Source organism: Ranitomeya imitator, chromosome 4 (assembly GCF_032444005.1).
Source record: "Ranitomeya imitator isolate aRanImi1 chromosome 4, aRanImi1.pri, whole genome shotgun sequence".
Classification (NCBI taxonomy): Eukaryota; Metazoa; Chordata; class Amphibia; order Anura; family Dendrobatidae; genus Ranitomeya; species Ranitomeya imitator.
Genome location: NC_091285.1, coordinates 609,667,582 through 609,687,931, shown reverse-complemented (window position 1 = coordinate 609,687,931; position 20,350 = coordinate 609,667,582). Strand labels below are relative to the sequence as shown.

The 20,350-nt window shown below is 44.6% G+C and overlaps 1 protein-coding gene across 1 annotated transcript in view; it reads left to right on the top strand.

Annotated features, from left to right (window-relative positions):
- CDS2 (CDP-diacylglycerol synthase 2) overlaps positions 1-5,766 on the top strand; it is a 120,953-nt gene extending 115,187 nt beyond the window's left edge. The window contains exon 13 of the mRNA XM_069766578.1: positions 4,832-5,766. Within this exon, the coding sequence (XP_069622679.1) occupies positions 4,832-4,916 (85 nt within the window). The 3' untranslated portion in view covers positions 4,917-5,766. The remainder of the gene's footprint in view (positions 1-4,831) is intronic.
- Positions 5,767-20,350: the final 14,584 nt, after the last annotated feature.

Sequence of the window (20,350 nt, the reverse complement as noted above, 5' to 3'; positions counted from 1 at the left end):
TCTCGTCTCCCTCCTTCGGATCTAGTACTCATAGATGATCCTGAGGCCTCTGACAGGTCACTCCTGGATGAGATCGATATTTCAGAGGGAGCCCGTTCCAATTGTTGGATCTGAGACTTCGGTTTACGCCATAAGTACACTGTCTCATTTTCATAGTCACGTCGATCACGGTTTAATTTATTCAACTGTGTAGATTGTACTTTCTTTACCACTGCCTCCAAAGTTTTGTCGAGCTGACCATGGAACACCTCACACTTTTCCGCAGTGCCAATCAATTTCAACTCCTCCTCCATTTTTTTGATATTACCATCCAATTGTGAAATCACACTGTCATTATGTTCAATTAGGAGCTGCATTAATATCTGTGAACAGCCACTGCATGCGTCCTCCCACCGGGACACAAATGTGCTATCCTCAACCGGAAATGTGGGGATGACCCTCACCCGGAGCCCTCGTGGTATCATTTTCCTATTCATATACTTGTCTAGGAACGTACGGTTCCACCACAATTTAGTCCGTTTGATGACCATCTGTTGTAAGGTTGTGGTAAGACCTTCCCATCTCCCATCGCAGGACGACTGCACATTAGCTCCATCACCCCCAAATACTTGGTCAATATGCGACAGCCAGTTTTTCTCCCTGGCTTGAAAATCCATGTCAAATATGTAACCTGTGCGAAACACAGCAAAGATTATCATCAAAGATATATGACAAAAGAACATGGTAAAGTATTCAATCACCACTTAATAAGTCACCATGTAAATATCGGATTACTGTAGCCTATCATCAATTACTACATAGATATTGAAAAAAACGATGATCAAAAGGCAATAGTTCTATAATAAAAACCAAAATTTTATTAGTACAAACATTATTAAAAGGCATATATTGCCAATCATTGGGGAGACAGAACCACCAACAAACAACACACCAACACCGGTGTTGACGCACAGCGTCCAAGCATATCACATTATAGGTTGCACTACCTGGCGATGTATCATAACATACCCTGGCAATAGGCAGATTTCTGCCCTATACGCCACTACATAGGGTGATAGAAATCCCTCCCAATACCAACCCCCATACGGCCCATATTCAGCCAATGTAAAAGGAGGACATAAGGATTACCCGTATAGGAGAGAAGTCACCGCTGCTGGACACCGTGCGTCTGCCCCGACGCGCGTTTCGGACTCCTTTTTCAAGGGGCCTATTGAGTGCAGTGTTCCCTGTCCTTTTACATTGGCTGAATATGGGCCGTATGGGGGTTGGTATTGGGAGGGATTTCTATCACCCTATGTAGTGGCGTATAGGGCAGAAATCTGCCTATTGCCAGGGTATGTTATGATACATCGCCAGGTAGTGCAACCTATAATGTGATATGCTTGGACGCTGTGCGTCAACACCGGTGTTGGTGTGTTGTTTGTTGGTGGTTCTGTCTCCCCAATGATTGGCAATATATGCCTTTTAATAATGTTTGTACTAATAAAATTTTGGTTTTTATTATAGAACTATTGCCTTTTGATCATCGTTTTTTTCAATATCTATGTAGTAATTGATGATAGGCTACAGTAATCCGATATTTACATGGTGACTTATTAAGTGGTGATTGTATACTTTACCATGTTCTTTTGTCATATATCTTTGATGATAATCTTTGCTGTGTTTCGCACAGGTTACATATTTGACATGGATTTTCAAGCCAGGGAGAAAAACTGGCTGTCGCATATTGACCAAGTATTTGGGGGTGATGGAGCTAATGTGCAGTCGTCCTGCGATGGGAGATGGGAAGGTCTTACCACAACCTTACAACAGATGGTCATCAAACGGACTAAATTGTGGTGGAACCGTACGTTCCTAGACAAGTATATGAATAGGAAAATGATACCACGAGGGCTCCGGGTGAGGGTCATCCCCACATTTCCGGTTGAGGATAGCACATTTGTGTCCCGGTGGGAGGACGCATGCAGTGGCTGTTCACAGATATTAATGCAGCTCCTAATTGAACATAATGACAGTGTGATTTCACAATTGGATGGTAATATCAAAAAAATGGAGGAGGAGTTGAAATTGATTGGCACTGCGGAAAAGTGTGAGGTGTTCCATGGTCAGCTCGACAAAACTTTGGAGGCAGTGGTAAAGAAAGTACAATCTACACAGTTGAATAAATTAAACCGTGATCGACGTGACTATGAAAATTAGACAGTGTACTTATGGCGTAAACCGAAGTCTCAGATCCAACAATTGGAACGGGCTCCCTCTGAAATATCGATCTCATTCAGGAGTGACCTGTCAGAGGCCTCAGGATCATCTGAGTACTAGATCCGAAGGAGGGAGACGAGATCTGAGGGAATTTTCGTATCATCCGTATAGACGTAATAATCGGTCACCCGTCCGTACCAGACATACTAATAAGGTAATTAACCTTAGTAATCATGTCTTTTCAGAAATAGATCTGGCCATCCTCGAAAAGGGTCTGTCATTTTCTCCTGCCGCGTCATTTGATGCGTTTTTGGCCGTCAAAGATTTAAATTTGTTTGCCCGCTCTTTGATTTTTAAAAAACATTTTTTTGATGGCAACCTCTCTGAACTTTTTCCAACAGAGGAAGAACAAATAGCCTTGCGTGCATTGGAGGAGTTATCCATCGAGCAGAGTACTCCGGTAGGAGGTAAAATTCCACCTACGATACGGCCTAAATCCAAAAAATTCCCTCCTCTGGCAACATGTCCCAATGTGGATTTGTTTGTACAGATTGTATCTAGGGAGTTTAGGGAGATCCCGCGGTATGTCTACAGGGATAATCTTACAAGGGAAGAAAGGGGGCGTCTGCGCGTCCTACAGGATTTTACGGATGTGGTATACAAACCAGCGGATAAGGGGGGTAACGTGGTTGTTTGGCCTAAGAAATTGTATGAGAGAGAGGCTTATCGCCAACTCAATAATAACATCTGTTATAAAAAACTGACATTCAACCCGTTATCCTCCTTTACCACACAGCCCCATCTGATTATTAATCAGGCCACGGAAGATGGAGTTATTACGAAGGAATTGGCAACAGCTCTAATGGTATCTGAGCCCACGATTCCAACATTCTATTTGTTGCCTAAAATCCATAAGGACGCGCAGACTCCCCCTGGACGCCCGATTATCTCTGGTAGGGGCAATTATTTAGAACCGGTGAATCGGTGGATTGACTCCAAACTACAGCCGCTAGTTGAGGGGTTGCCATCCTTTTTGAAGGACACAGGAGATCTATTAAAGCGGGTGGATGGCCTACAACTGGAAGAGGATATGATGTTCGTAACGGGGGACGTTGAGTCCCTCTATACGAGCATCAGGCATGAGGATGGTATTAGGGCCACCAGTGTATTCCTAAGTATGTCGAGTTTACCTAGGGACATTCAGAAGTTGGTTATAGAGCTTCTCAGGTTTACATTAACCCATAACTTTTTCGTCTTTAAGGGGTCTTTCTTCCTGCAGCTCCAGGGAACAGCTATGGGGGCTTCTTTTGCCCCTGCGTATGCTAACCTGTTCCTGGGGCTGTGGGAGAGAGACCTCTCCCTGCCAGATCAGTCGTCGCCGATGTGCCGTGTCCTGTCTTGGACACGGTACATCGACGACATATTGCTGATCTGGCAGGGGTCACAAGATGACCTGGAAATTTTCATGGCATCTTTGAATAGAAATGATTTAAATATTTATATTACGTATAAATACAATCCAAGGACCATTGAGTTCTTGGATGTATTGTTACGTAAGGACGAAAAGGGAGAAGTACAGACTAATATTTTCCGCAAGCCAACCTCTATAAACATGCTGTTGCATGCGTCATCATCCCACCCGGGACACATGATACAATCAGTTCCCATGGGGCAATTCTTGCGCCTCCGGAGATTATGTTCGGTGGATGAGGAGTTTGCTATCCAGGCTGAAGATCTGAAATTACGTTTGCGTGAACGGGGGTATAGTAATCGCATGATAAAGAAAGCCTCTAATAGGGCGAAACATGTGTCAAGAAACACCTTACTATATGGCCCGAAGGACTTAAAAAAAGATCAAAATATGGTCAGATTTGTGACTAATTATCATTCGCAGTTTGCTCGCATGAGGAGCATTATGGACAAATCATGGCATATATTGAGGGCGGACCCAGTGATTGCCAAATTTTTACCACCAAGGGCAGCCATAACGGCTAGGAGATCAAAAAATCTGCGCGATCACTTGGTATCCAGCCATTATAGTGCCGAATCCCACGGTACTTTTTTGGATCAGATGCCGAGAAGACAAGGATGTTCCTCATGTGGCCGCTGTGTGGCTTGTGCAAATATAGAAACGAGTAATGACTTTGAGAACCAGGATTGCTCCCGTTCTTTTAAGATCAAAAAATGGATAACTTGCACGAGCCGGTATGTTGTGTACTATGGAATTTGCCCATGCTGAAAAATTTATATCGGTATGACTAGTAGGCAATTGAAAGTACGTGTCAGAGAGCACGTGTTGGGCATAGCGGCTGCTGCAACTGTGAGTGATATACAGTTATTAAAAACAATTCCTCGTCATTTTAAACAGCATCACAACTGTGATGGGGCCCTATTTAGGGTCCGTGGCATTGATATGCTTGATGCTGGGATTCGGGGTGGTAATCTGACCAAGAGACTAGCCCAGTTGGAGTCCAGGTGGATATGGACCTTGGGTACCCTACATCTATCTGGACTGAACGAAAATATCAGCTATGCCCCTTTCTTATAATGCTTACCCATCTCTTGTCGTTTGCCGGTGACATGCATCGCACCATCACTATGTGTTTCTTAACTATGTTTTTATACTTTTTAGATGCTATTTGTTGTTCCGTGTTATGTGTGCACAATCAGCATATGAAACGGTTGCAGCAGGAAAAGGATACCAATTATCGATGTAATGATGACAAGAAAACAAATTACGGACTTGTTTATTGGAGACTCGAAACTCACCCAAAGTGTTACCACCTATGTATTTATTAATTGTAATGTAATTGTATTTTTTATAGTGTGGGCGGGTTGGAGTGGGTGCTATGTCCCTATTAGTATGTTATTACTACTGTCATCATATCTGGTATAATTTGTTTATTGTGATCATATGCTATATGTGGGCGCAGTGTCATTTTGCTCTCTCCTGTTGTCCTACCCCTGCACGCGCGCGTTGCCGGCTCCTGGCCACTCCTGCCTGCTTCGGCGTCTGGTGATAGGGCGGGGGGTTTTCCCCGGCTCTGTCTGCCTTGTGACGCTGACGCTGGCTGGCGTCGCCGGTAGCTAGGCAACCTCGCGCGTCACTTCCGGGGTCGGACAGTTCACTTCCGGTCTGCGGCGTTCCACGCTGCATTCCGGGACTAGAAAAGGACAGGGAACACTGCACTCAATAGGCCCCTTGAAAAAGGAGTCCGAAACGCGCATCGGGGCAGACGCACGGTGTCCAGCAGCGGTGACTTCTCTCCTATACGGGTAATCCTTATGTCCTCCTTTTACATTGGCTGAATATGGGCCGTATGGGGGTTGGTATTGGGAGGGATTTCTATCACCCTATGTAGTGGCGTATAGGGCAGAAATCTGCCTATTGCCAGGGTATGTTATGATACATCGCCAGGTAGTGCAACATATAATGTGATATGCTTGGACGCTGTGCGTCAACACCGGTGTTGGTGTGTTGTTTGTTGGTGGTTCTGTCTCCCCAATGATTGGCAATATATGCCTTTTAATAATGTTTGTACTAATAAAATTTTGGTTTTTATTATAGAACTATTGCCTTTTGATCATCGTTTTTTTCAATATCTATGTAGTAATTGATGATAGGCTACAGTAATCCGATATTTACATGGGGACTTATTAAGTGGTGATTGTATACTTTACCATGTTCTTTTGTCATATATCTTTGATGTCAATGTGTGAGATGTAGTTAAGGTACTGTCACACTAGACGATATCGCTAGCGATCCGTGACGTTGCAGCGTCCTCGCTAGCGATATCGTCCAGTGTGACAGGCAGCAGCGATCAGGCCCCTGCTGGGAGATCGCTGGTCGGGGAAGAAAGTCCAGAACTTTATTTCGTTGCTGGACTCCCCGTAGACATCGCTGAATCGGCGTGTGTGACACCGATTCAGCGATATCTTCACTGGTAACCAGGGTAAACATCGGGTAACTAAGCGCAGGGCCGCGCTTAGTAACCCGATGTTTACCCTGGTTACCAGCGTAAAAAAACAAACACTACATACTTACATTCAGCTGTCTGTCCCTTGCCGTCTGGTTCCTGCACTGACTGCTGGCCGTAAAGTGAAAGTGAAAGCACAGCACAGCGGTGAGTCACCGCTGTGTGACTCACCGCTGTGCTGTGCTTTCACTTTCACGGCCAGCAGTCAGTGCAGGAACCAGACGGCAAGGGACAGACAGCTGAATGTAAGTATGTACTGTTTGTTTTTTTACGCTGGTAACCAGGGTAAACATCGGGTTACTAAGCGCGGCCCTGCGCTTAGTTACCCGATGTTTACCCTGGTTACCGGGGACCTCGGGATCGTTGGTCGCTGGAGAGCTGTCTGTGTGACAGCTCTCCAGCGACCAAACAGCGACGCTGCAGCGATCCGGATCGTTGTCGGTATCGCTGCAGCGTCGCTAAGTGTGACGGTACCTTAACACTCAATGCTCTGCAGCGAGATCAGACTGTCTGATATTCCATCTCACACAGGAGCAGCCTGTTCTGGGCTTCTCCTGTGTGAGATGTAATGACTGATCTCGCTGCATGGTAGAAGAGTCAGATACGCAGTTCCCTGGTGGCGTCCCCCAACCAATGTTCTAGATTTACATGTCTCCACCCATGTGTGTGTCTAGACAGAGCCCTGTCAATCCAGGGCAGGAGGCAGGAAGAACTGCCGGTGACATGCTTGTCTGATTAATGTACAGCACAGCTTGGTCCCCAGTTGCTTGTAAAGTGTGGGTTTCTCTTAAACGCCGCACTGTTTCAGGGTCGTACATACCTGGATGAGATCATACAGCCAGTGCCTGATGCATGCTGCCTGTGGATTGGGCAGCATGTATTACCTGGCAGGTTTACTAGAAGTCACAACAAATTGTGGTGTAATTTTGAAGCATCGTATAGACCAAATCCTATTTCCCGTCTATGTAGCAATCCGCCACAACCACTTGTGAAAAATGTCTAGATCATGTCTGAAACACACAATTCAGTGCAAAGCCTGATGACACTTTTGGCACACAGAATTTTGGTGCATACAGCCTAAGGCTATGTTCACATTTGCGTTGCATCGGGCGCAGGTTCGGCGACGCATGCGTTATGTGCCCCTATATTTAACATGGGGGCGCATGGACATGCGTTGTCTTGCGTTTTGTGGCGCATGCGTCATTTTTGGCGCAAGCGTCAGGGCGCAGAGGACGTTGAATGTTGCATTTTTTTTGCGTCCAAAATCAAGCCAAAAATGGACGCATGCGTCACAAAACAATGCGTTTTTGCATGCGTTTTGCATGCGTTGTGCGTTGCGTCGCCGACGCAACGCCCAACAACGCAAATGTGAACGTAGCCTAACCCCTTTCTGACCTCGGACGGGATAGTACGAGGTCAGCTCCCCTGCTTTGATGTGGGCTCGGGCGGTGAGCCCACATCAAAGCCGCAACATGTCATGTGTCGTGTGTCACGTGTTTTAAACAGCTGACATGTGCGCGCAATAGCGGCAAGTGGAATCGCAATCCACCCGCTGCTATTAACTAGTTAAATGCCACTGTCAAACGCTGACAGCGGCATTTAACTACCGCTTCCGGCCGCGCGGCCCAAAATGCGTGCATCGCCGACCCCCCGTCACATGATCGGGGGTCAGCGATGCATCAGGATAGTAACCATAGAGGTCCTTGAGACCTCTATGGTTACTGATGCCGGTTTGCTGTGAGCCCCACCCTGTGGTCGGCGCTCATAGCAGTGCAGTAATTCAGCTACATAGGAGCGATCTGAGCTTCGCTCCTATGTAGCAGAGCCGATCAGGCTATGCCAGCTTCTAGCCTCCCATGGAGGCTATTGAAGCATGGCAAAAGTAAAAAAAAAATAAAAGTTTAAAAAAAAAAAATGAAAAAATAGGAATAATAAAAGTTTAAATCACCCCCCTTTCGCCCCATTCAAAATAAAACAAAAATAAAATCAAATATACACATATTTGGTATCGCCGCGTTCAGAATTGCCCGATCTATCAATAAAAGAAGTATTAACCTGATTGCTAAACGGCGTAGTGAGAAAAAAATTCGAATCGCCAAAATTAAGTTTTTTTGGTCACTGCGACATTGCATTAAAATGCAAATACGGGCGATCAAAAGAACGTATCTGCACCAAAATGGTATCACTAAAAACGACAGCTCGGCACGCAAAAAATAAGCCCTCACCCGACCCCAGATCATGAAAAATGGAGTCGCTACGGGTATCGGAAAATGGCGCAATTGTTTTTTTGTTTTGTTTTTTAGCAAAGTTTGGAATTTTTTTTCACCACTTAGATAAAAAATAACCTAGACATTTTTGGTGTCTATGAACTCGTACTGACCTGGAGAATCATGATGGCAAAACAAGTAGGAGGAAGAATGCACAAAAATAATCGGCCTCGCCAAAGGTGCACACTGCTCCTGTGCTTGGTTTGAACTGTCACAGCTGCACGGGAAGTGAGCATGGGCTTTATTATTTTCTGGAGGCCAAGCGAAGGGTATGAGAAGAAGTTGTCCAAGTAGTGGACAGCTTCTTTAAGGTGAGGAACATTTGTCTGCAATAAAGATGCTTATGGTGTTCACTCAGCAAAGGGTCTGTAAACCGACCACGTGATACCCTGGGTGGGCTATTCAGTGGGTGCACCAATGCCAGCTTTCTTTTACAAGTGTTTTCCCATTTAGTGGTTAAGGTGCTGATGAACTGAAAATGCTTGTACATCACAAATTTTGCAAGTGAGACAGGTTTGACTGTGACAAGTTAGGGTAACACTGAGCGTTTTTTCAGTTTTGAATTGTACCATCTAATGATGTCTTGAAGCCTATGCTGGCTTTTCAGCCCTGGTTGGAGCGGCTGCAGACTTGATATGTCAGTGAGTTGTGTGTCAGCATCTGCTCAGTATAGGATCATGCAGCCTACAATTTACTTGATTGCATGCTCTTCAGACCAAACCATAAACACTTTTTTTTATAAAGAAAAATTGCAAGTCAATTTCTAAAAGCACACGCAATTCAATAAAAACTAGGTTCAAAGGGCGGCATCGACTTTCATTTGACAGAATCTGGTTCTTTAATTTATGAAAATTTTCATTAAAGAATTTGCAAAGGTATTTATGATTACACCATGTAAAGTGGCTGTATAGCTTAACATTGTCAAATATTAAGAACTATCCAGGAGTGTACTGCCTACAAGGGCGGACCATGAATTCCCCGTGGGGGTACCTGGTGCCAAATGACAAGGCTTCCTGCTTTTGCCCAGCATTGCAATCTCAAAGGTTTCAGCGTCCTCAGTATGTAAGTCCTTTTAAATACAGTTGTGCTCCACCAGTATGCAAATTCTGTTCAATACAGTGGTGCAGGAGGGTACCATCAACTCCTTGCTCCACCAGCAAGCCTGTGCGTCTGAGTCTCGGCACAGTAGGCGCATTAGCATCACTTGATCATACCTGCAGAGACCAAAACACGCTGGTGGACTGAGGATATGTACGTAATTACTTGTAGAGTACTTTGGTAGCCATAATCCTGTATGTTGGACTGTTGTGGCATCAGTGTATGTACGCGTGGTGGGTCTATGGTGACCATTATACCGTGTGGGAGGTTGTAGAGTCATAATACTGAACGCGTGGCTGATTTGTCATCATACTGTGATGGGGCCATCATACTGTACTGTGTTTTTTTTTGGGAAAAAACGTGGTCAATTTAAGGATTGCTATGGCTATAGAGCACACTGCAATATTTAGTGGTGAATCCACCTGAGGAAGGTAGCAGTCCGCTGCCGAAACACAGTGGTTCAATAAAAGGTTTGTTCTCCACTCTATTGCAGTGTGCTCTATAGCAATAGCGCTCCTTAAATTGACCACATTTTTTCCAAAAAAGGTTTACATTCCCCTTGAGGGATTGTGGCTGGAGCAGCTTGGGGCCATAGAGTTCATCCCCAGGCAACAGGACCTGAAGTGAAGTCACATCCTGTGAAGTGGCATCACGTGAATGGATCATGGGCCCACGTGACCATACCAGGCAGCACAGGGGGAGTCCCGAAGCAACAGCAGGATTGCACGGAGACGTCTGCTACCGGAGTTGTGCAGGGGTGCACAACCCTTCCAGGTGAGAGGCTAATCCCCCCACCTTCCATTGCAACATCCCAATCAAACCACCTGGTGCTTCTCATGCTGCGCTCTTCCATGTTTATTGTCTATCATACCGTATTGGGGAGAGGTGGGAGGGCTGTGGTAGCCATCATACTGTATGGGGAACAGTGGGATCCATCATACTGTGTAGGGAACTGTGGGGGTCCATCATGCTGTGTTGGGGTCGGTGGCAGCCATCGTGCAGGGTGGGGACATCATCGTGCGCTCTTTCATAGTTTGTAGGGGCATCAAACTGTGTGTTGGGGGGACTGTGGAAACGTGCTGAGATCATAATATCATTCATGTAGGGGGAAAATTGTTGAAAAATCACCATGGGGTATCATACTGTGCAGGGGGGCATTATGCTGCGTGGGGGCTATGAAAGGGATATTTTAGTAGGGTAGATAATTTTGGTGCTTCATTTTGGGGGGTGGTGAGGTAGGGTTTTAAAGGTCCCCATAATTTCTATGTTTGCCGCTGGAAATATTATTAAAATCCGATTACTAAAGTGTAACGTGAACCTGGCATACCCATGCATTATTTGAACAGCACATTCGTTTCCTAGCGGCAATACTACATGGAACTGACTACATTTGTTGACGGTTCCCCCACTGTATAACAGCAAATTGCTTGGGTTCCTCTGGTTTCCTTAGCTCTTGGGGGAAGAGGGACATTCTTAGTCCTTTATGGCTTATTATTTTTGCAGATGTGCTCTTGCCATCATTAATCGGGTCCGCTGCACCCTGCCAGTGCATTTGGTTGGAGGCTTCAGCAGGAACATCTCTGCTTTTTTCTCTGTGACTTTTTTTAAGGTTGAGGGTACCTGCAATACTACTCTTGCTTTTCAGTAGATCTTCAGTAGTAAAATGTATTTTTTATGGCAATTGTGCTTAATCTTAAAATGTTATATCCTCCTATTCTAAGAGTTAACTTGCACCTCTATGCATAACTTAAGAAGGCAGATTTGTAATTCTTCTCTCCCAATTGAAATCTATTACACCAGATTCAGTGATGCCGAGACGTGGCTTGCAGGGTCGTATTGTCTGATCATCTTCTATTGCACTTTAATAAATGAATACCTGTTAAATGCATTTTAACATTTTCTGCAGCAGCTATCTGTGACTTTTATTAAAGATGTGACTCATTTAATTGCAGCTTGCCAAAATATCCTGGGTGTGAGCCAGCAGGAAGCTCTCATCATACAGATCGGTCTAATTAGTACATTTCCATTATTCTCTCTTCTTTCTCTTTTGAGATTAAGCCCACACATTTGGATTTATCTTGCTAGGGATATAAATAAAAATCTTTGCACATAAGCCGATGACAATGCCGTTATGACTGTTATCTTCTGTTATCCTTGTTAGACAAGATAAAAAAGGTCACAAATTGCTTTTATAACACCAATTGCTACAGACACAAATCTAATATATAAAGCTGAATGTGTGTATGTGTGTGTCTGTGTGTGTCCGGGATTGGCATCTGCACCGTCGCAGCTACAGCCACAAAATTTTGCACAGTCACACGTCTGGACCCCGAGAGTGTCATAGGCTATGTTGTGAGGCCAAATTTTAACCCCGCGTGTTCCAATTCACCAAACAATTTTGCCCCTATCTACATAATGGGGAAAGAGTAAAAGGTAAAGTGTAGGAGGCAAATTGACAGCTGCCAGATGTGAACAAGGGGGACTTAAAGAATGAGAGCGATGGCGCCAAAGAGTATATACCGTACAGTTGCTAAGGTGGGGCCCCGACATGGGATACTCACCACACACAGGGATATGAACACACATACAAAATGCGCCACACACTACCACGTGCTTGAACACACATACCACCCTCAGCACACATTTCACCGCACATACACCAAACTCGACCCATAAAAGTCGAAACACAAAGCTCGCCGCTCAAAACTCGCCACGCGCAAAATTCACCACATGCAAAACTAGACTCACGCAAAACTAGCCACACGTGCAAAACTCACCTCAGGGAAAACTCTGTTGTGAGTTCTGTTTTTGGGCTCCCTCTGGTGGTTACTGATGGTACTGGGTGACTTGTCTTTCCTGGGTTTCTGGGTTCCACCTGTTCCATCAGCATATGGGAGTTTCCTATTTAACCTGGCTTTGCTGGCATTTCCTCGCCGGTTATCAATGTATCCAGTGTGTCTTGTTACCTCTGCTCCCTGCTCCTAGAACCTTCTGGACAAGCTAAGTTTGGATTTTCCTGTTTTGTGTTTTGCTTAATTTGGGTTTTAGTCCAGCCTGCAGATATGTGATTCTCTGCTGCTGGTTGCTCTAGTGGGCTGAAATTGCTTTTCATGTACCATGAGTTGGCACATGAGTTCAAGTAATTTCAGGATGGTTTTTTGAAGGGTTTTTCGCTGACCGCGCAGTTCACTTTTGTATCCTCTGCTATCTAGCTTTAGCGGGCCTCATTTTGCTGAAACTGTTTTCATACTACGTATGTGCTTTCCTCTCATTTCACCGTCATTATATGTGGGGGGCTGCTATTTGCTGTGGGGTATTTCTCTGGAGGCAAGAGAGGTCTGTGTTTCTTCTGATAGGGGAAGTTAGATCTTCGGCTGGAGCGAGACGTCTAGGATCATCGTAGGCACGTTCCCCGGCTACTTTTATTTGTGTGTTAGGTTTAGGGTCGCGGTCAGCTCAGGTTCCATCGCCCTAGAGCTTGTTTGTATCTGTGCTTGTCATTTTTGTGATCCCCTGCCATTGGGATCATGACAGTATAACCGGCCCACAAAGTGTTAATTGTATTGGCTGAAGTAGGAGGATAAGTAGTCTGAGGAAGTTTTTTTTTTTTTTTTTTTCCCCTTTCCCTCAGAGTTTGCTGCCTAGCCTTATTGCAGCCTGGCTACTTCCTCCTCCTCTTAATCTTTGAATGGCTCTGATCTCAGCTGTTTATCATGGACGTCCAGAGTTTGGCTTCCAGCCTGAATAATCTTGCCGCTAAGGTTCAAGATATACAGGATTTTGTTGTACATGCTCCTATGTCTGAACCTAGAATTCCTGTCCCAGAGTTTTTTTCTGGAGATAGATCTCGTTTTCTGAATTTTAGGAACAATTGCAAGTTATTTCTTTCTTTGAAATCTCGCTCCTCTGGAGACCCTGCTCAGCAAGTCAAGATAATTATATCTTTCCTGCGGGGTGACCCTCAGGATTGGGCATTTGCATTGGCACCAGGGGACCCTGCGTTGCTTAATGCGGATGCGTTTTTTCTGGCATTGGGTTTGCTCTATGAGGAACCTAACCAAGAGATTCAGGCTGAAAAAGCTTTGTTGGCCCTCTCTCAGGGGCAAGATGAAGCAGAAATTTATTGTCAAAAATTTCGGAAGTGGTCGGTACTTACTCAGTGGAATGAGTGCGCTCTGGCTGCAAAGTTTAGAGATGGCCTTTCTGAGGCCATTAAAGATGTTATGGTGGGGTTCCCTGCGCCTGCTGGTCTGAATGAGTCTATGACTATGGCTGTTCAGATTGATCGGCGTTTACGGGAGCGCAAACCTGTGCATCATTTGGCGGTGTCGTCTGAACCGTCACCTGAGATAATGCAATGTGATAGAATTCAGTCCAGAAGTGAACGGCAAAAGTATAGGCGGAAAAAAGGGTTGTGCTTTTATTGTGGTGATTCAGCTCATGTTATATCAGCATGCTCTAAACGCACAAAAAAGGTTGATAAGTCTGTTGCCATTAGTACTTTACAGTCTAAGTTCATTCTGTCTGTGACTCTGATTTGTTCATTATCATCCATTTCCGTCGATGCCTATGTGGATTCAGGCGCTGCCCTGAGTCTTATGGATTGGTCATTTGCCAATCGCTGTGGGTTTAGTCTGGAGCCTCTGGAAGTCCCTATTCCTTTGAAGGGAATTGACTCTACACCTTTGGCTATGAATAAACCTCAGTACTGGACACAAGTGACCATGCGTATGACTCCCGTTCATCAGGAGGTGATTCGCTTCCTGGTACTGTATAATTTGCATGATGTTCTAGTACTTGGTCTGCCATGGTTACAAACTCATAATCCAGTCCTTGACTGGAAATCAATGTCTGTGTTAAGCTGGGGTTGTCAGGGGGTTCATGATGATGCACCTCCGATTTCTATCGCTTCATCTACTCCTTCTGAGGTTCCGGTATTTTTGTCTGACTATCGGGATGTTTTTGAGGAGCCTAAGCTCAGTTCGCTTCCTCCTCACAGGGATTGCGATTGTGCTATAAATTTAATTCCAGGCAGTAAATTTCCTAAAGGTCGTTTGTTCAATCTGTCAGTGCCAGAGCATACTGCTATGCGGGATTATGTTAAGGAGTCCTTGGAAAAGGGACATATCCGTCCATCTTTGTCCCCTTTGGGAGCAGGTTTTTTTTTCGTGGCCAAAAAAGATGGTTCCTTGAGGCCTTGTATAGATTATCGTCTTTTGAATAAGATTACCGTAAAATATCAGTATCCTTTGCCATTGTTGACTGATTTGTTTGCTCGCATTAAGGGGGCTAAATGGTTCACTAAGATTGATCTTCGGGGTGCGTATAATCTTATACGAATAAAGCAAGGTGATGAGTGGAAAACCGCATTTAATACGCCTGAGGGCCATTTTGAGTATTTGGTAATGCCTTTTGGACTTTCTAATGCTCCTTCAGTCTTCCAGTCCTTTATGCACGATATTTTCCGTGAATATCTGGATAAATTTATGATTGTGTATTTGGATGATATTTTGGTTTTTTCTGATGACTGGGAGTCTCATGTTCAGCAGGTCAGGAAGGTGTTTCAGGTCCTGCGGGCCAATTCCTTGTTTGTAAAAGGCTCAAAGTGTCTCTTTGGAGTCCAGAAGATTTCTTTCTTGGGGTATATTTTTTCCCCTTCTACTATTGAGATGGATCCCGTCAAGGTTCAGGCTATTTGTGACTGGACGCAGCCTACATCTCTTAAGAGTCTACAGAAGTTCTTGGGCTTTGCTAATTTCTATCGTCGTTTTATAACTAATTTTTCTAGTGTTGTTAAGCCTTTGACGGATTTGACTAAGAAGGGTGCTGATGTTGCTAATTGGTCTCCTGCGGCTGTGGAGGCCTTTCAGGAACTTAAGCGCCGGTTTTCTTCTGCTCCTGTGTTGCGTCAGCCAGATGTTTCGCTCCCTTTTCAGGTTGAGGTTGATGCTTCCGAGATTGGAGCAGGGGCGGTTTTGTCACAGAGAAGCTCCGATGGCTCAGTGATGAAGCCATGCGCGTTTTTTTCTAGAAAGTTTTCGCCGGCTGAGCGGAATTATGATGTTGGTAATCGGGAACTTTTGGCCATGAAGTGGGCATTTGAGGAGTGGCGTCATTGGCTAGAGGGTGCTAGACATCGTGTGGTGGTCTTGACTGATCACAAAAATTTGATTTACCTTGAGTCTGCCAGGCGTCTGAATCCTAGACAGGCTCGTTGGTCACTGTTTTTCTCTCGTTTCAATTTTGTGGTTTCATACCTGCCAGGTTCAAAGAATGTGAAGGCGGATGCTCTTTCTAGGAGTTTTGTGCCTGACTCCCTTGGAAATTCTGAGCCCTCTGGTATCCTTAGGTATGGGGTGATTTTGTCTGCTGTCTCCCCAGACTTGCGACGTGCTTTGCAGGAGTTTCAGGCGGGTAAACCTGATCGTTGTCCGCCTGAGAGACTGTTTGTTCCGGATAATTGGACCAGTAGAGTCATCTCCGAGGTCCATTCTTCTGCGTTGGCAGGTCATCCTGGAATATTTGGTACTAGAGACTTGGTGGCCAGGTCTTTTTGGTGGCCTTCCTTGTCGAGGGATGTGCGTTCTTTTGTGCAGTCTTGTGAGGTTTGCGCTCGGGCTAAGCCTTGCTGTTCTCGGGCCAGTGGATTGTTGTCACCTTTGCCTATCCCGAAGAGGCCTTGGACGCACATTTCCATGGACTTTATTTCGGATCTCCCTGTCTCTCAAAAAATGTCCGTCATCTGGGTTGTGTGTGATCGCTTTTCTAAAATGGTTCATCTGGTACCCTTGCCTAAGTTGCCTTCCTCCTCTGAGTTGGTCCCTCTGTTTTTTTCAGAATGTGGTTCGTTTGCATGGGATTCCTGAAAACATCGTTTCTGACAGGGGATCCCAGTTTGTGTCTAGATTTTGGCGGACGTTCTGTGCTAAGATGGGCATTGATTTGTCCTTTTCGTCTGCATTCCATCCTCAGACGAATGGCCAGACTGAACGAACTAATCAGACCTTGGAAACTTATTTAAGGTGTTTTGTTTCTGCTGATCAGGATGACTGGGTTACCTTTTTGCCGCTGGCCGAGTTTGCCCTTAATAATCGGGCTAGTTCTGCTACCTTGGTTTCTCCTTTCTTTTGTAATTCGGGGTTTCATCCTCGTTTTTCCTCTGGTCAGGTGGAACCTTCTGATTGTCCTGGAGTGGACATGGTGGTGGATAGGTTGCATCGGATTTGGAGTCATGTGGTGGACAATTTGAAGTTGTCCCAGGAGAAGGCTCAGCAGTTTGCTAATCGCCGTCGCCGCGTGGGTCCTCGACTTCTTGTTGGTGACTTGGTGTGGTTGTCTTCTCGTTTTGTTCCTATGAAGGTCTCTTCTCCTAAGTTCAAGCCTCGGTTCATCGGTCCCTATAGGATCTTGGAAATTCTTAACCCTGTGTCGTTTCGTTTGGATCTCCCGGCATCGTTTACTATTCATAATGTGTTCCATCGGTCGTTGTTGCGGAAGTATGAGGTACCTGTTGTTCCTTCGCTTGAGCCTCCTGCTCCAGTGCTGGTGGAGGGAGAATTGGAGTATGTTGTGGAGAAGATCTTGGATTCTCGTGTTTCCAGACGGAAACTCCAGTATTTGGTCAAGTGGAAGGGTTATGGTCAGGAGGATAATTCTTGGGTGGTTGCCTCGGATGTTCATGCTGATGATTTGGTTCGCGCTTTTCATAGGGCTCATCCTGGTCGCCCTGGTGGTTCTCGTGAGGGTTCGGTGACTCCTCCTCAAGGGGGGGGTACTGTTGTGAGTTCTGTTTTTGGGCTCCCTCTGGTGGTTACTGATGGTACTGGGTGACTTGTCTTTCCTGGGTTTCTGGGTTCCACCTGTTCCATCAGCATATGGGAGTTTCCTATTTAACCTGGCTTTGCTGGCATTTCCTCGCCGGTTATCAATGTATCCAGTGTGTCTTGTTACCTCTGCTCCCTGCTCCTAGAACCTTCTGGACAAGCTAAGTTTGGATTTTCCTGTTTTGTGTTTTGCTTAATTTGGGTTTTAGTCCAGCCTGCAGATATGTGATTCTCTGCTGCTGGTTGCTCTAGTGGGCTGAAATTGCTTTTCATGTACCATGAGTTGGCACATGAGTTCAAGTAATTTCAGGATGGTTTTTTGAAGGGTTTTTCGCTGACCGCGCAGTTCACTTTTGTATCCTCTGCTATCTAGCTTTAGCGGGCCTCATTTTGCTGAAACTGTTTTCATACTACGTATGTGCTTTCCTCTCATTTCACCATCATTATATGTGGGGGGCTGCTATTTGCTGTGGGGTATTTCTCTGGAGGCAAGAGAGGTCTGTGTTTCTTCTGATAGGGGAAGTTAGATCTTCGGCTGGAGCGAGACGTCTAGGATCATCGTAGGCACGTTCCCCGGCTACTTTTATTTGTGTGTTAGGTTTAGGGTCGCGGTCAGCTCAGGTTCCATCGCCCTAGAGCTTGTTTGTATCTGTGCTTGTCATTTTTGTGATCCCCTGCCATTGGGATCATGACAAAACTCTCCACATGCAAAACTTGCACACGCAGAAAAATTGCAACATGCACAAAAAGTTGCAACACATGCAAAAGTTGCTTCACACAAAACTTGCACATACTCAAAACGCACCACATAAAACTCGCCATGCGCAAAACTTGCTGCACACAACTTGCTACACTAACCTGTTACATGCAACTCGACACACAGAAAGTTGCTACACGCATGTCGCCACACAAAACTCATCTCACAAAAGTCGCTACATGCATGTCGCCACACGCAACTCAATACACACAACTTGACACATGAAACTCGCCCTAAAACACACACAAGTCTGGTATTATCCTTCAAAAATAAAAATCTGATTAATACGCAGACAAACTACAAGAGCAACAAATGTACCATATAGGAAATACGGCAGCTGTCAGTCACATGACCTGTCTATTATGTGTATGTGTGAGCTAATATATACTGCCAGGGGGAGGGCTTCCTGTTGGCTGGGGATTTATCAGGCTGCCAATTTAGCTTACAAATACTGAGGTAAAAATACTGACCAAATAACTTGTGAACGCGGTCTAATACAGGAGATGACATACAGATATATACTATGTACAGGGGAGATGACACACAGATATATACTATATACAGGGGAGATGACACAGATATATACTATATACAGGAGGAGATGACACAGGTATATACTAAACACAGGAGGAGATGACATACAGCAGGTATATACTATTTACAGGGGAGATGACATACAGGTGTATACTATATATAAGGGAGATGACAAACGTATATACTGAGGGGAAAATGAGAGGTGTGAGGTGAAAATGAAAAGGTGTTAGTGCAAAATGGATTGCACAGCACTGTTTAACCCCTTTACCCCCAAGGGTGGTTTGCACGTTAATGAACGGGCCAATTTTTACAATTCTGACCACTGTCCCTTTATGAGGTTATAACTCTGGAACGCTTCAACCGATCCCGGTGATTCTGACATTGTTTTCTCGTGACATATTGTACTTCATGATAGTGGTAAAATTTCTTTGATATTACCTGCGTTTATTTATGAAAAAAAAAACCGGAAATTTGGTGAAAACTTTAAAAATTTTCCAACTTTGTGATTTAATTGCATAAAAATTCAGAGATACGTCACACAAAATACTTAATAAGTAACATTTCCCACATGTCATGAACCAAAATTTTTTTTTGTTAGGGAGTTATAAGGGTTAAAAGTTGACCAGCAATTTCTCATTTTTACAACACCATTTTTTTTTTTAGGGACCACATCTCATTTGAAGTCATTTTGAGGAGTCTATATGATAGAAAGTAACCAAGTGTGACACCATTCTAAAAACTGCACCCCTCAGGGTGCTCAAAACCACATTCAAGAAGTTTATTAACCCTTCAGGTGCTTCATAGGAATTTTTAGAATGTTTAAATAAAAATAAACATTTACCGTAACTTTTTTTTCACAAAAAATTTAATTCAGCTCAAATTTGTTTTATTTTACCAAGGTTAACAGGAGAAAATGGACCCGAAAGATTGTTGTACAATTTGTCTTGAGTACGCTGATACCCCAAATGTGGAGGTAAACCACTGTTTGGGTGCATGGCAGAGCTCGGAAGCGAAGGAGCGCCATTTGACTTTTCAATGCACAATTGACTGGAATTGAGATGGGACGCCATGTTGCGTTTGGAGAGCCCCTGATGTGCCTAAACATTGAAACCCCCCACAAGTAACACCATTTTGGAAAGTAGACCCCTTAAGGAACTTATCTAGATGTGTGGTGAGCACTTTGACCCACCAAGTGCTTCACAGAAGTTTATAATGCAGAGTCGTAAAAATAAAAAAATCATATTTTTTCACAAAAATGATCTTTTCACACCCAATTTTTTATTTTCCCATGGGTAATAGAAGAAATTGGACCCCAAAAGTTGTTGTCCAATTTGTCCTGAGTACGCTTATACCCCATATGTGGGGGTGAACCACTGTTTGGGCACATGGGAGAGCTCGGAAGGGAAGGAGCGCCATTTGGAATGCAGACTTAGATGGAATGGTCTGCAGGCGTCACATTGCGTTTGCAGAGCCCCTAATGTACCTAATCAGTAGAAATCCCCCACAGGTGACCCTATATTGGAAACTAGACCCCCAAGGATCTTATCTAGATGTGTTGTGAGAACGTTGAACCCCCAAGTGTTTCACTACAGTTTATAACGCAGAGCCGTGAAAATAAAAAATCTTTTTTTTTCCACAAAAATTATTTTTTAGCCCACAGTTTTGTATTTTCCCAAGGGTAACAGGAGAAATTGG